The sequence below is a fragment of the Anabas testudineus genome, chromosome 9 (assembly GCF_900324465.2).
Source record: "Anabas testudineus chromosome 9, fAnaTes1.2, whole genome shotgun sequence".
NCBI classification, from domain to species: domain Eukaryota; kingdom Metazoa; phylum Chordata; class Actinopteri; order Anabantiformes; family Anabantidae; genus Anabas; species Anabas testudineus.
The window spans coordinates 10,952,049-10,967,540 of record NC_046618.1 but is presented as its reverse complement, the minus strand read 5'-3'; the positions used below and the strand labels follow the sequence as shown (position 1 = coordinate 10,967,540).

The 15,492-nt window shown below is 41.1% G+C and overlaps 2 protein-coding genes across 2 annotated transcripts in view; one reads left to right on the top strand and one right to left on the bottom strand.

Annotated features, from left to right (window-relative positions):
• Positions 1–6,134, top strand: part of LOC113150459 (versican core protein) — a 45,915-nt gene extending 39,781 nt beyond the window's left edge. The window contains exons 6-12 of the mRNA XM_026343008.1: positions 289–402; positions 525–638; positions 1,515–1,673; positions 1,938–2,020; positions 3,750–3,894; positions 4,002–4,184; positions 4,307–6,134. Coding sequence (XP_026198793.1) covers positions 289–402; positions 525–638; positions 1,515–1,673; positions 1,938–2,020; positions 3,750–3,894; positions 4,002–4,184; positions 4,307–4,464 — 956 coding nt within the window. The 3' untranslated portion in view covers positions 4,465–6,134. The remainder of the gene's footprint in view (positions 1–288; positions 403–524; positions 639–1,514; positions 1,674–1,937; positions 2,021–3,749; positions 3,895–4,001; positions 4,185–4,306) is intronic.
• Positions 6,135–7,305: 1,171 nt separating this feature from the next.
• LOC113149983 (hyaluronan and proteoglycan link protein 1) lies at positions 7,306–13,587 on the bottom strand. Its single transcript, XM_026342340.1, has 4 exons — positions 13,267–13,587; positions 9,040–9,369; positions 8,569–8,880; positions 7,306–8,381 (listed from the first exon to the last, which is right to left on the bottom strand). The coding sequence occupies exons 1-4, from the start codon at positions 13,355–13,357 to the stop codon at positions 8,080–8,082; spliced, it is 1,035 nt and encodes a 344-aa protein (XP_026198125.1). The 5' UTR covers positions 13,358–13,587; the 3' UTR covers positions 7,306–8,079.
• Positions 13,588–15,492: the final 1,905 nt, after the last annotated feature.

Below are 15,492 nucleotides of genomic sequence, written 5' to 3'. Positions count from 1 at the left end.
AGCGCTAGCTGCATCAGTCGCCACCACTACATCCTCATTTTCTGATGAGGATAACAAACTGGACAAAGACTTAAGCGAATCTCCTTTACTTGTTGGAGGTGAACCACCAATAAACGGGGAGGAAACCACTGGCCGGCCTGACACAGGAATCGATTTAGGGTACACCGTTATTGGCGAGACTGTTGAAATTCTAGGTATGTTTCTTCAAAGACCTCGAAAGACTATGAATACATTTTCAGATTATATTCATCTGTATAAAACATCAGCATTGTTTTAACATCTTAACAGGATTTCACACATGTACTGAGGACTTTTGTCTGAATGGAGGATCTTGCTCCAAGAATGGCAACAACTATAAGTGTAGCTGTGCTCCTGGTTACAGTGGTGATCGCTGTGAAACAGGTAGGACATTGTGTACCGAGAATTCCTCTGAGTATCTAACCGCTTTATTTTTCACCAAAGAAAAAGTGAATTTTAATTTTTGTCCATCTCCTTTTATTGATTACATCTGTTTCTTTTTGTAGACATTGATGAGTGCCAGTCAAACCCTTGTCGAAATGGAGGTACATGTGTTGATGGACTGGCTTCCTTCACATGTGTGTGCCTCCCAAGCTACTCTGGGTTATATTGTGAGGAAGGTAAGTTTGATGTTAACTTGATGGTCTTATTTCATTCAGTTTAAGATGAGTAAAAACTTAATCTATACTGTCTACTCATCATATAAACATAGTTCAAACGTTAACAATTATAACATTGTATGCAGGTATTTTTTATTTGATAATGTGGGTAAATAATAGTAAATAAAAAAAAAAAACAGACCATGACTCATTCACCACAGCTAAGTATTGTCTTAGGCTTCTCTCAGCCATCAGCTGAGTCATAAACACCATCTTTATCCCATCACCGCAGTGGCTTTCTGCAGACCTTTTTAAATGTTGCCTCATAACACTTGGGTTACTTCAAGCTCTTTCAAGCATTAGTTTCAATGAGTCTCAGACATGCAGACAGCTGACACATGCAACTGTCTGCAAGTACCCTATTTTAGAAATAAAGTTCCCAGTGCAAGGTTAGAAGTGGTGGACATTTCACTGCAGGTAAGCTAGGTGTAAAGAGACTTCTTGATATTTCTAGTTAGTGTGTGACAAAATTGTTGAATGCTGACATTCATAATGCATTTATGGAATATAGTGAAATCCTTATTTAATTTATTGATTGAAAAAAAAAATCATCGTTATTTACACCTTTTAGTAGCAATTGGCACTTACCTCTTCATGATTTACATTAACATTCCTATAGTGCTAGTGGAAAAGAAATCAAGGAACTCATCATTACATTATTTCTTCTTCATCTTGATCAGGGGGCAGGCAAGTGTTGAGAGTACTGTAGATGCAGTAGATCTGATGATGTCACGAGTATTTAGGTTATCGAGGTGAATAGGTGCATCAACGTTTGCTTGATTTGTTACTAATATCTGTTCTTGTATTCATCCCCCCCTCCTTTTGAATTTACTTTAGATACAGAAACATGTGACTATGGCTGGCATAAGTTTCAGGGCCACTGCTACAAGTACTTCCCCCACAGGAGAAACTGGGACACAGCAGAGAGAGAGTGTCGCATACAGGGGGCTCACCTCACCAGCATCCTCTCCCATGAGGAGCAACAGTTTGTCAACCGTAAGTTAAAGATTGTACTTGATAATTGATACTTTAATAACTGATCATAAGTACAAGAATAAGTTCACTTTATGAAAACTATATGATGTGACTGGAACTGTAAAATTTCTCATTTGAAGCCACAGAAAATACACAAACGTCTCTGTGCAGTACAGTAAATGCAGGAAAATGACTCAGGCATCAAGTATGCCGTTGCTATCTCTGTCTTCCTCCTGCACTTTCTGTAAAATAATCTGCTGTGTTTCACTGTACCCTGCGTGGCAGGCCTTGGACAGGACTACCAGTGGATTGGCCTGAATGATAAGATGTTTGACAGCGACTTCCGTTGGACTGACGGCAGTCCTATGGTAAGATAGGTTTCTTTTTCGCATATTTTTGTCTCAACAAACATGGCACAGAGACAGGGTAAATATTTGGAAGTGATGCTGATGATAGCTGCAGTCAGCCAGGGAAATAACTAGGAGACGTTCTTTTAAGGACCTGTGGTGACTTTCTCATGACGTAATTTCTGCCTCATGTCACTCTAGTGGTTTAAGAATATCAGGTGACTGAGCTAGTTGCTCTGCTACTAAATCTGATGTAGAACATACTGCAAGGCACCTCTAAATCCTTTTTTTTTTTCAGTGGGAGCCCAGCAAAAGAAAATGCAAGATAATATTCCAGTATAAAAGAGTAGGCCAGAGGCAAAAATGCAACATGTGTGTTTGCTATTGTGATTGTAGCTGCTGAAGATCCCCTTCACAAGATAGTAAAGTGGCTAATTACTATGTGCAACTATGTTGTACAGATAGTCCTCACTTCAAAGAAAATCCTCCAAGACAAGATGTGGGGGCACACAGGGATGGCCTGGGGGTTCAAAGATAAGCACACGCAGCTGAGCTGAGAGATTGAGGGGTGATGAGGGTATGAGTAATGCTGCATAGAGGGGGGTTTTGGCAGGCAGAGACAGGTACAGTACAGTCCCCCTTCAACCCCCACATGCATTATGAGGCCTAAGCAACAGGCAGCCACCCTGGGGAAGGGCCACCAGACAGAGGACACACAGATGGACAGCACCTGTTCCAACTGGGGAAAGAGAAAACAACAGATAGAAGCAGCCCAGGGGTTCTGGGTGGGTGGTCATATGCAGTGGATTGAACTATATAACACAAGACCACTTTTAAACAATTGCAAAACATTTACATTTGGAAAGCAAAGTGTTGAAAATGGATTTATATTAACAGGGCACTGAAAGGCTCAAATCGAAGCGTCTCTGGATGTGTGTTCACGTTTAGGAGTGGAGGAGTGATCGGCTTGATTTGATTTGTTTATTTTAAGGAGGATGCAGGCCTGCTGTGCAGTTGATGGTTCACCCATTTGTCAGGCCGAAGTGAGCAGAGCAGGAAGTCAATGTGTGTGTTTGTTAACCATAATGACAGAGTAGCAGAGCCCCAGGGCATGACTGGAGGAGTTGGAGGTCACAGCTTTGAAGAAACTGTTTGAACCAAGAATGTGCTGAAAGACTTCAGGTAGCATAGGATCCAGGTTAAATGCCCACAGCACTACAGCTGTGTGTATACTGTATGAATGTGTAAATGTACATGTGTGCGTGTATGACCCAGGCATGCAGACTATGGGATGAACTGACCTAACTTTTATGCTTGTTCATTATCACAAAGCTCTTTTGTCCTAAACACAGATTATCCTGTAACATGGATCAAGTCAAATATATAATATATATAGTTTATAAGCCCTTTTTTTTTTAATTTATTGACTGTTTCGCTAGTGTTTCTGATATTTAGAGCCTACAATGGTTCATCTGAGATGAAAAAGAATGAGGTCACTAAGGGTTTAACTTGGCTTCTAGAGAGATGCACTTGCTCCCTCTTGTGGCCATTAATTCAATTTGCAGTTATAGGACACCACACTTTGATATGTGGGGTCACTTGTGTTGAAGAATATAGTAATGTTACATGTGCCGGTTTGGTAATATGTCGTGCAACAGGCACATAATTATTGTTTATAGAATCAGCTGATTTTATGAGTTTTATAAGAAACCTTTCATTGAAAGGACTTTGTGCTCTGCTCTTATTTCAGCAATATGAAAACTGGAGGCCCAACCAACCCGACAGCTTCTTCTCTTCTGGCGAGGATTGTGTAGTGATGATATGGCATGAAGACGGCCAGTGGAATGATGTTCCTTGCAACTACCACCTGACCTACACCTGCAAGAAGGGCACAGGTAAAACAACTGCTAAATTAGACTTAATCGTTTAATTTATTGAAGAAGTGTCCCCCGTTGTTGTAAAACTCCTTCATTTAATGTTATTGTCCATGTCCTGTTCCCAGTGGCCTGTAGTCAACCTCCTCTGGTGGAAAATGCACGCACCTTTGGCAAGAAGCTTGAAAGATATGAGATCAACTCACTAGTGAGGTACCAGTGCCAGACAGGCTTCATTCAGAGGCACGTCCCAACTATCCGCTGTCGTGGGGATGGACATTGGGATGTCCCTAAAATCACCTGCATGAACCGTGAGTACAGCAAATGTTTTTTTTTAAATGATCTTTTTATGATCATCTTAATTGCTCTGGTTGTCTCTTGCTGAGTAGGACTTTGACAAACATGAGCTGATTTGTGATTTTTTTTTTGGCAGCCTCAAGCTATCAGAGGACATTTATGAGGAGGCATCAGCACAACGCCCTCTACAGCGTCAACAACTTCAAAACATGGCCGGATGAGGCCCTCCAGTTTCACAATCAACTCTACCGGGGAAGGAGAGACAGGACTGAACATAAGCGGAAGAGGCAATGATTGCATTGGCAGACTTTCCCCTAAATGAGAACACACGTGCTGATACTTGTGTACAAAGGGGAAAACAAGCCTCAAAGGAAAAGCACAAGAGAAAACTCATCAGAGAATCCAAGAGGATAACCTGCATTTTAGTGCATTTTAGATGACGATGGAATCTTATGAAGTGTCTTTCAAAGAGATGTTGATATCTGATTTTTCCTATCAAGAAACACTGTTTTATTCCAATGGCAATGTGGACAAAATACTTTCAGCTGGCTACTGGAAAAGCAAAGAGTACTCGCAAGGTTTTTTTTGTTTTTTGTTTTTGTGACAATCCGATTTAATACATTCAATAAGGTTGTCTAATATCTTCGTACACCGGCTGTGCTATTTAAAATCACTAAGTGTTCCTTATTCATAAAAAAGCTATTTTGACCTTATAGCGCTTATGTTATATAAAGGAACTCATTATGTTGTTGTGTTATGGATTTAATTTTAACAGGCATGCATGCATGTGCATACAGTATATAGATTTGAAGGGAGGGAAGGAAACATACCTAGGACACAGTCATATAGAAATGTTATACATCAGCAGAGACACAACTTGTATTCTGAAATATGGTTTCATAACTTTAGTAGTCATATTTCATTAGATTCCATATAAATAATACACACAATTTTATAGCATTTTCCTAAACTGTTCATTTAAGTGCTAGAGATCTTCTTAGTAGTGGCAGGTTTTAAAGTTCCTGTACTACCTTTTCATTTGCTCCAACATTCACTGGATGCCATTGATGTCTTGGCAGAATATGTGTCTATGAATAGATTTTTATGTAGAGTATTTAAAAAAAAAAGTTTTATTTTGTATTATAGTTTTCAATTTAACACAAGAGATTGGTCTCTGAGTAATTACTGACAAAGCCTTCATCCACTGATGGAAATCGATGTCCGTCATCTGTATTAAAATGAAAGAAAGGACATGTGGCTGTATCCTCCGCCCATATGTATGCATCACTCATAATTAGTTGCTACAGCATGTTTACAGTAATTATAATGCTGTGCATAATACATTCATGTCTGTTGTTTAATACCATTGTACACCAACTGTGCTATTTAAAATCACAAAGTGTTCCTTACTGTTGTTGTTGTTGTTGTTCTGTAGCTTATGTTTTGTTCATAATAATTTTTTCTTCTGCATGTTTAATGTTTCTGTTACCGATATTCAGCCATTAATAGAATGTATTTTGTGAAAACCCTCAAAAAGACTTGAACGTAACAGCTTTTTAGGCAGAGATGCATATAATTTATTTTCGAGCTGCTCTTGATCTTCCTCCTTGTTTTATACTGACACATGATACGATGCTGTCACCCAGCCGTGCTATTCTATACTGTGTGTTTTTATTACGTGTTTGTTGGGAGGCCAGCCACAATCATAGACTGTTCAGGTGGGACGCATCGAGGATGGAAAAACACACCATAAGTACAGTGGCTTTCTGCATCTTTTTACATTTTCATTTCCAACAGTGGACCAAACATATGGAGGGCCCCATTGGCTGCAATAATGTTTTGTAACATTAACTAAATATTTGTACATGTGAACGGTCGTGTGTCTCCAGCATTTCCAATGGAGAAATGTTTTATTTTGTCTGCCTGTGAATGTGTGTGTTCGTGTATGTATGTGTGTTTCAGCCTTATTGTGCACATAATATCATTTTATATTTATAACAGTTTGATTTGTTTTTCTTTTACAATGTGAATGTCTGGGATATTTGTAATTTTTTTTAAAGGTCAGATCAGACTGTTTTCCTGCTTTAAATCACCAAAGAAATAAACTAAATATATTGATATTTTATACTAATAATATCCAGTGTGGATTGTTTAGAGTAAGGTTGGGGAAGACATATGCAACACTGACACGAGTGATGTGATGATGTACTTGAACAGTGCAGTGGTTTGACCAGCAGGTAGAGCTGTCAGACTGAGCCATACACCTGAGTTTTTTGTCAGCGTGGTACCATGAAAAAATAAAAAATGTTTGTATCCACATGGCACCTCCACACCTCATGAAAACACTTAACGTACTGTAGAGAATTTAAGGTGAGCATCATACAGCCCCATTGTTCAAATTTGAAAGTAGTACATTATCTTTCACATGCATAAACACTTCTGAACTACGGAGAGATATGCTCTACAAGCATTTTGTTAGACCCGTTACATTGGTGAAGAGCAGATAAGGAGCAGCGGTGCAAAATGGCTCAACAATGCGACTCTGTGTGTGCCGACAACAGCGTTTGCTCATCAGATTAACTGTTTGCTCCCAGCATAAACAAAGGCGGAAACAAAGGCTCACGTTGTGCCGTGCAGAAATGTTGTGTAACAGTATAGTTTGCTTCTCAGCTTTTAGGTGTGTGACAGTCTGAAGTGTTTTGTTGTAGTTGCTGCTGCTGCGCTTCACAGAAAACAGCGTGCATCAGTGAGGTTTCTTTCTTATGCACATTTACTTTGTCTCTGTCTGGCATTTCCGTGCTGTCTCAACCTAAACCTGACCCCATTCCCATGCATTCCCACGAGCATCTTAAACACTGCGGTATTGTCCCTTTTGTCTAACGTAGTGCTGGGCTGGCAACCCAGCACTGAATTTAAAAAAATCTGAAGAGAGTCTAATCTTAAGTCCTCATGGGTTATTGCCAGATACATGCCCCCTAATTTGGCAGTCAGAACAATCCTGTTCAAATCTCTCTGCTTAAATGTGCTGTTACTGTACATCAGTGCTTTTATTTTTGGCATTGATGCAACACTATATTAAACCTCAGTATCGTAACATGTTCCTGTGGAAATACAAAGTACAAACAGAAACAAAAATGTATCTTAAAAGTTGAATTCTTTATTTCAAACTTCTTTGTTGAAAAAGGTACATGTTGAGATACAAAATATAATAGTGCACAGGCGTGATGGACATTTGTGCAGTGTTGCCTTTGTACACGATGCATCGCTGTATAATCACATGTAACCTGCTGTGAGTAACATATGTCTGTGCCAGGATTAGAAAAGGGAAACAAAAGGAATATAACAAGAAGCAAACAAACAGACAATAGAAAATTAATTTTCTAATTGATACCTAAAATGTGTGCTGTCTTCAGGTTGTGGCTCATTCTTAGATTAACGCTTTCGAATCACTGTGGGCCGAAGGAAACTAGTAGAGACAATTCAATCAATTGTGTTTTACACCCAAACTGTTGCTCAGTGACTCCTCTTTCGGCAGTGGAAGTGATCCAGCTAATTACTTAACAGTGGTATTGATACAATTAGTGATCACATTGTTTTTTCAACTCAGACGTCTTTCACAACCAGTAAGTTCCTGTCTCTGTCACATCGGTACGTTAACGCTTTACCCAACAGTCTGTGTGAATTGAACAAATGCACAGTTAGAGCAAACCAACACTTAATGGCTACTAAATATACATTGGAATGGATGTACCAATGCACAGTATTTGTACTTGAGGAGTTAAAAGAGGTTATCAGCGCTTCACAAAGGTATTGAACTCATGCTAGTTAAAAACCTACGTTTATCTGCTTTATGATGATTTTATTTGTTGTCGTTGTTCTTACTCTTTGGTGGTTATGACCTCCCTGCTTCTATCTTGCCCCTGGCTGCTCGGGCTTGTAACAGTAGACCCCGTAAGACTTTTGGTTCTTATCTGGGAATGCGACGAAGCGCACTGCAGCTTCAGTGGGGCTGCAGTTCTTGCGAGGTCTGGAGATGGGGTAGCGGACGCTACCGTCAGCCAACCAGCCAGCGTCGCAGCGATCAAAGCCGTCGAACTTCCAGGCAGCGTATATCTGGCCCACCTTGGCAATCTCTGCATCATCGTCTAAGCATGCCTGCACAGCCTCATCGTAGGTCAGACTGTGAGGTTGGTCCAGCCAGTAGAACTGTCCTGAAGAGCAGAGACACACAGGTGTTGATGGATGACAAGATGATTTTTTTATAGACAAGTCACACATGGCAGGTTTAAGACAACAAAAATTGAAAAGCCATCGTGTTTCCTGGTTCAACTCCACCATAAGAACAATGAAAAACATAAACAAGTCAAAGCTATCGATAGAGAAATTCAATGAACTCACCATTGAGTGGAGGAGCAAAACAGAACACATCATACAGGCCCGTCTGCTTGTCACGATGACCATAGTTTCTGACGCCAGGTTGCTTGATGTCGCCACCACAGGGATGTCTGGGTTTGGTAATGGGATACTGCACTGTGCCGTCATCCAGCCAACCAGCATTACACCAGTCCAGGCCATTTTGAAAGGCCTGAAACAGCTGATCATAGGAGGCGACACTAGCACCTTGTTCCGCACACGCCTGCTGAGCTGCATCAAAGTTTAGTTTGTAGCGGCCCAGCTCGGGGGAGTATGGGAACACAACACCTAGATCACCTGCAAAAGAGATTCAATGAATATGAAAGTATTTCAATATATTAGTCTGAATTAAAATCCCTAAAAAACAATACTCTTATGTTTATCTTTTAGATATCTAAACTTACGAAACAGTCCAAATATTCCAAATATTATCATATTAACTTTAGGCATAAATACCTTGCACCTCCAACTTGATCTCCTGTGTGGTGTCTTCAATTCCATTTATGATCTCACAGCGGTATTTTCCACTGTCTGCCGGGGAGACGTCCGTTATAGTGATGGAGGCATCTTCACTGTCTTCTGTCACCAAAAAGGCACGGCCCTCGAAGCGTCCGTAGGTCTTTTTGATGAGTCCCATTGAAAGCAGCACATCCTCATTCAGTGCTTCATTGTCTTTCACCTTGGTCCATTTTATTCGGATACCAACGTCGCCGAAGTGCACAGTGTCTTTAGATGGGAGCATGCAGGGCAGGGTGATGTTGACACCAGGATCAGCATAAACCAGAGCTGTAAAAGAGGAATGCATAATACTATTGTGTTTGTTATTGAACAAACTGACTATACTTGCATTTAATCTGGTAATAAATTTGCAGTATTATATGCAGTGATTCTCCAAATTGCATTCAGATTTTTCTTTGTAGGAAGCTATATACTGCATGTATTGTTGCACTCCACACATATGCGTGCAGTCAAAAGCACTGTCTCACACAAAACTATCAAAAAGTCTGGGCATATTGTGTTTGGTTTATTAAAAACCATATTGGACACCAGCCAGTCTTCAGCCCCTGGAGCCAGTCATCCTTCAGTTTCCTTCCTGCTCTTGTCACTCCTGGCACTTGCAAACCTTTGGTTCCTCAGCATTAACCCTCAAAAAAAGGACTTGACTTGACTTTAACTCGCACCATCTGATTTGTACAATGTATGTGAGGTATCAGGTCAATTAGAGGTGAAGTAAGAAGATAATAAAGCTGTTGACATACACAATCTAGCTGTCATTGTTAATGTTTCTTTCTCTTTGTGCCTTCCTTCCTATTCAAACTAGACCACCCTTTAACTCAAAACAGCAGGTTGTTTATGTCTCACCATGGGTTCCCATAATCTCCATGGCCCACATGTTTAGACCTCACAGGGCTTATTTAGTTAAGAAGACCCCAACCTGCAAGGGTTAGGCTATATGAGGGAAGAACAAGCACCAAATAGATGGATGTACAGTACAGGAGTCTTGACCTTCACCATCACACGAACAGCCCTGAACAATCACACTTGTTACCACAGCAAACACTGCAGTGTACAGTTTAATATGACACTGTAACTGCACAACTGAATAAATGACCAAGCAGTCATGTCAAGTAAGTCTGCGGACATAACTTTTAACCTTACAACCAACCAGTTTTGAATCCAGGTCCAGACATTGTTAGGTAGCGCTCATATTAGTATTGAGCTTTTCTACAGCAGGGTTTAGCAGTACTGACAGACCTAATCTACCCTTCGGTCTCAATATAGGACTATTTATTCCTAAATATTTCCTTTTTTCATAACACCACACACGCCAGAGATTATTACCCAGTCACCACTTTATACAGCCCGACTGGCCTCTCGACTGCTCTGCGAGATGCCAGCTTTTCTTACAAGCGAGGCAACACCCCTTTGGTGCTGCTAATTAATAACGTCTTTAAAAGTAGCACGGAGTAGTCTGGATGAGAATCCACTTTGCCCATTCTGTGTGTGAGGAATGACTCACAACTTTGCTGTGCCTCATAAATTCTCTGCATGGGTAGCAGCTGCTTTAAGTGCGATTGAAACCCGAAGGATTTAGAATGACTAAGCTGCTAATGAAAGTCTTGGCAAAGGTGAAGGTGATGATGACATCAACACCAGCTCACCAGATGTGATGACATCCAACATTTGTGCCTAAAACTTTCCAAATCTGTGAATCTTACTCAGGGAAGCAAAGTGGAAAGAATAAAAGGGTTTATTGTGCTGTCTTTTTGGAGACTCTGTTTGGTCCTACACATCAAAATAATAAAAGAAAAAGAAAAAACTCCAATAAAATATTTTGTGGAGCAGCCTTGAAGGTAATCGTGCCTTGGGGACAGTAGTAGCAGACAACAAGACCAGCATGTTGAAAGTAATTTGAAGCTCTTTCCTGCTGCTGCAGTTACCAGCAGGCACATTCCCCACAGGAGACTGTGGCCCTAACAATGCAGGGGAACACTGCACTTAAAAATCAGTAGCCTGCTGTGTGCATTCAGCATTTAGGGAGCAATATTATTTTTTATAAAATCATATTAAGTCATCAAATTTAACATTAACATGGGATGACAAAAAAAAATCTGAATGGCTTCTGTCTGAAATATGTGTGAAAAGTGCAGCAGATAATGAAGACATAAGAAGAAGAAATAAATAAATAAATAAATGAACACATGTGCACAACAATAAAACAAATAGCTCTGCAGCTGCAGCCAAGACTGCCATTTTATGACCAGGCACTATTCTCTTTCACTCTGTAAAAGGTGGTATTAGCAAGTGATTGGAACCATCTGTGTCTTTGCAACACTAGAGTAGAAATTAACAACAGCATCACATTGGTCCAACTTAGTCCACTTAGTGACCTACATATTGTGCAGGATTCTAGTTATGCTGTTAAAACCTCATAATTTGAATCCTCATTTATTAAATGAAGAAAATATTTAATTAGCTCAACCCCCTTTGAGAAGCTAAACCTGAGATTCTTTACAGCATCCAGCAGCTTTACTTTGCTGTCTTCTTCTGTTGGCCCGCTTGTGTCAATATGGGAAAAGAATTAAACAGCACAGCTGGGACAAACAGAGCAGTCCAACTCCTAGCTGCACTGGCTCCAGTAAATGCTTTCCTGTATTCTCTTGTCAGAACAAGGACGTACACACAGTGTGGGTGTGAATCTCTCACCCGGGTGCACATATGCGGTTCACATCACACATGGAACAAACTGAATCATTTGGTAAATTTCACTCATGTTGAATTAGCACGTGCGACCCCACCAACCATGGCTCCACGAATATGTCTCTTAGCCTAAACACATTTTTTACTCAGCCTTCAGCCAAACCCCCTTTTCTCACCCAACCCAGCAACAGGGCCAAGCCTCAGTAACCAGCAACCACAGTAAGCATTCGACTTTACAGACTATTACCTCACAGGCAAAGACAGAGTCATTTGGCTGCTGTTCAACATGGGGTTCTATACGTTTGGCTGTGGGCCATTAATCTTAACTTTGCTCCTGTCAGGCTGCTTGTTGCCATGGCAGGTTCCCAAAAGCTCCCAGTGCCAGAATCAGTCAGTAGGCCTAGGAACAAGAACCCAGAGAGTTCACTGCTCCTATGGCCTATATGTTACATTATGCTGTACAACGACTGAACTTGCCTGAATTGAGTGATGACTACGTGGTGCAGACTGTGACACATCTGTAAACACGTGCATTGTAGAGACAAAAATTAAATACACATAGACCTGTGACATCACTGGCCAGTGGGAGTAGTTCCAATGTCTGAATAAAAGGCATCATCTCCTCCCAGTGTGAAACTATCCTCTCTACAGACAAGCCATTTCCTCCCATCTTGGAGGATAGCAGACAGCTGGGACATCCCTAATTTGACATTTACTAAGTCAACTTGCACAGTGCTGAAAGCACATTAAAGACACTCAATACACATAACACAAGCGTTTCTTGTCACACTTGTATTTCTTGCACCGCAGCGGAAGATCTGTCCTTGTATTTCACTGCTTGCACTTGCAGCAAACATCCTGTAGGCAGGTGTATATTTGAATTCTATCAGCCTCATGATGGAAAGCCAGTGCTCTCTGATGAGACTTATATCTAGGTTTTCATTTCTCTTTGCAACAGGAAGATGACAGAAAACAGATAAAATGAAGGCCAAGGTGTTACCATGGGGAATCCCTGACTATTTTTGTACTCTAAGACTTGCAAAAGGGGAGAAGCACTTCTAGCCCAGTTTCAGGCACAAAGGCACTTGTGACCCATTTTAAGAGCAGTAGCATCAGTTGTGTGGTCCTAATTCAGCAGTGTGGCCAGCTTCTGTGAATGACAGGGTGATTTATTCACCAGCCAGCCTATGCCATGGTGGTCTGTATGCAGCAAATCAGTGAGTCAATGGTGAGTCACACTGTGTCTGTGTGTGTTACCCCAGAGACGACTCTGTAACCTAATGCTACAATGACCCTGTTGTTACACAAGCCTGTTCTGTGGTACCACTTTACTCAGGTCCCTTACACTGCTCATCCACCTCCTCTTCCTCCTTTTTCTCCATGCATAAACATTTTTATGCAGACACACAAATGCATTCAGAAAGGGTACTGTAGCCACAGAAGACCGTCCACATTTCGAAATGTACATAATTTTTATCTTACCTGACAATCGTGAAGGAGCGCTTGTCACCTGGCTGTGTGCACTACCAGCCAGGATCAGGGAGATCATTGTGATGCACAGCAGACTCATCATTTTCTCTTTTAGACACCCAATGCTCTGTTCAATGCTCTGTTTAATAAAAATACAAAAAAAAAAAAAAGAAAGAAAGAAAGAAAGAAAGTTGCCTTAGTTATCTGAGCTGTAACTATTTAAAGAGAGCTCCCTATCAGTTTGAAGAACCGTCCTGTCTTTCAATTTCTATTCATCTAACTGTCCCTCTTTCTGTCTGTCTTGATGCAGCAGCCGTCTGTGGTGCTACTGGAAGTTTGGGCTCCTCAGAAGTCCAGGCAAGTGCCTCTTATTATAGTCTTTCATGGTTGAGATCCCTCCCCCTCCCCTCAGCCCATGACCATGCACTGCTCTATACTGGCTCCTTTTTGCCACATTATTACCGAACAACTCCCTCTACTCCACTGGGAGAATGAGGGATACGGCAAAACTCCAGACAATTAACCTGCAGATAATTATTAGTTGTATGCAGAGTGTATTAGATAGAAGTGGAGATGTAATGACTCCTGTGATGATTGTTGTAAGTTAGTGAAATTAACACAATTTAAGGAACTCATTTGTGCACTGACACACACTTGTGAAAGAAGTGACCTGTAGTCACATTGCAGTTTGGTTGGCTAAATGTTGTATTGTAGATATTTGTATCTACGGCTGCAAATCAGCTAGTTCCCACCTTCCCCAAAGTCTGACATTTCCACAGGTATTGTAAATTGTGGAGCACCTGCTGATACCATAGTAGGGTTCAGACAGCAGAGTAGCTCTCTTTATGAGTGGGAGGACATGAATTTGCGACCAGCCATGAGCATGGGAGGCTTGTGTGGCCGGCAGGTAGTGGAGCAATATGCTGCAGATGCTATTTTGGACCACTCAGCCACTAGAGTTATTTCAGCTGGGAAAATAGCATAAAATAGCATAGGACCTCCAACCTCCTCGAGAGATCCAAAGAAGTGACAAAGACACAGTGCAGAGGGGTGAAATTAAAAAGGCACAGAGAGTCCTGACACACAGTGAGAGTTTAAACCAGAGCTGCTATCATCTACTACACCGTGGAGACACCTGGATATCCAATGTATAATCCTCAGCTGTAGCAGTTTTACAGTTAATGATAAGGTTGCTGCAGAGGCAAACACTTCCTTCCCTAACAACAACCAGTCATTTGTAAAAACATAATAGTCTGACGAACATGTGTTTAAAGAAATTGACTTCAGTGCTACAATATTCCCATTCAGTTTTGCTTGACAAAGGAATTCAAAGAAGAATAGGTGGCATTGACAGTTCTCATGCACCACAGACGCCGTGTGTGTCTTCTGGAGGCACAAGAGAATATGGATTATATATCTGTTGGTGATCTTTAAGCCACATTGTGAAACTGTAAATATTTGGGTAGTGAACATAATTGCTTAGCAGTTCACAGGCAAATCACTGTGATTGGGTGGTTTCAGGTAGAGAGACAGATCACTCACTGATGTTTTTTAGCCTTCAAAAAAGACGTGTTAAATTCCTACAGTTTGCCACATATAATCTGATTCAATCCAGCTCTAATAATAAAAATCTTGCAGGTCAAAAGCCCCCTCATGTCTCACTTACATGACAGATAACACATTTCAATTAAGCGTGTACTTGTCCATCATTGCGTATGTCTCCATACTGTATATTTAATGCACTTGCCTGTTCAGATACATGCTGAATGTCTTGAGGCCTTAAGGGGTTGAATATCATGCAGGGAGAGATGTGCTGTGTCAGAAACAGAAATAGTTTCAGCATCTGAGAAGTGACTGTCGGGACCCTTGTGAGTGTGCTGTATAAACGTCCCCATAAGGCCGCACAGGAAAAGATAAAACCTGAACAAGCATGTATCACCCCATGTTGGTCCCATTCACGCTACAGTAGCCACTGCCAAACATGTGGTCCTCATTTTCTGCATGACGTAGTGATAATACAATGATCTCTCCTGGTGAAAAGGCAACGATTAAACAGTGTGCGAGACGGGAGCTTTAAAAGTTTAGGGTGGGGTAAGAAAACAAACTCGTAGCTGCACGGCTACGTAAATGAGCAGAGTAGGTCTGACGTCACACTGCTGGTGTGTCACAGTGTCATCCCCTCCATGTCAGATCAGGGAGGAACAAAGAGTGGGTTTCATTGCGTTTCATTTCATTTTG

Excerpts from the sequence above, each read along its gene's own strand:
- LOC113149983 (XM_026342340.1), bottom strand. The coding sequence starts at position 13,357 with ATGATGAGTCTGCTGTGCATCACAATGATCTCCCTGATCCTGGCTGGT. Across the intron at positions 9,370-13,266 it reads CGCTCCTTCACGATTGTCAG|CTCTGGTTTATGCTGATCCT; the intron begins GTAAGATAAAAA and ends CCTCTTTTACAG. Across the intron at positions 8,881-9,039 it reads GATCAAGTTGGAGGTGCAAG|GTGATCTAGGTGTTGTGTTC; the intron begins GTATTTATGCCT and ends TCTCTTTTGCAG.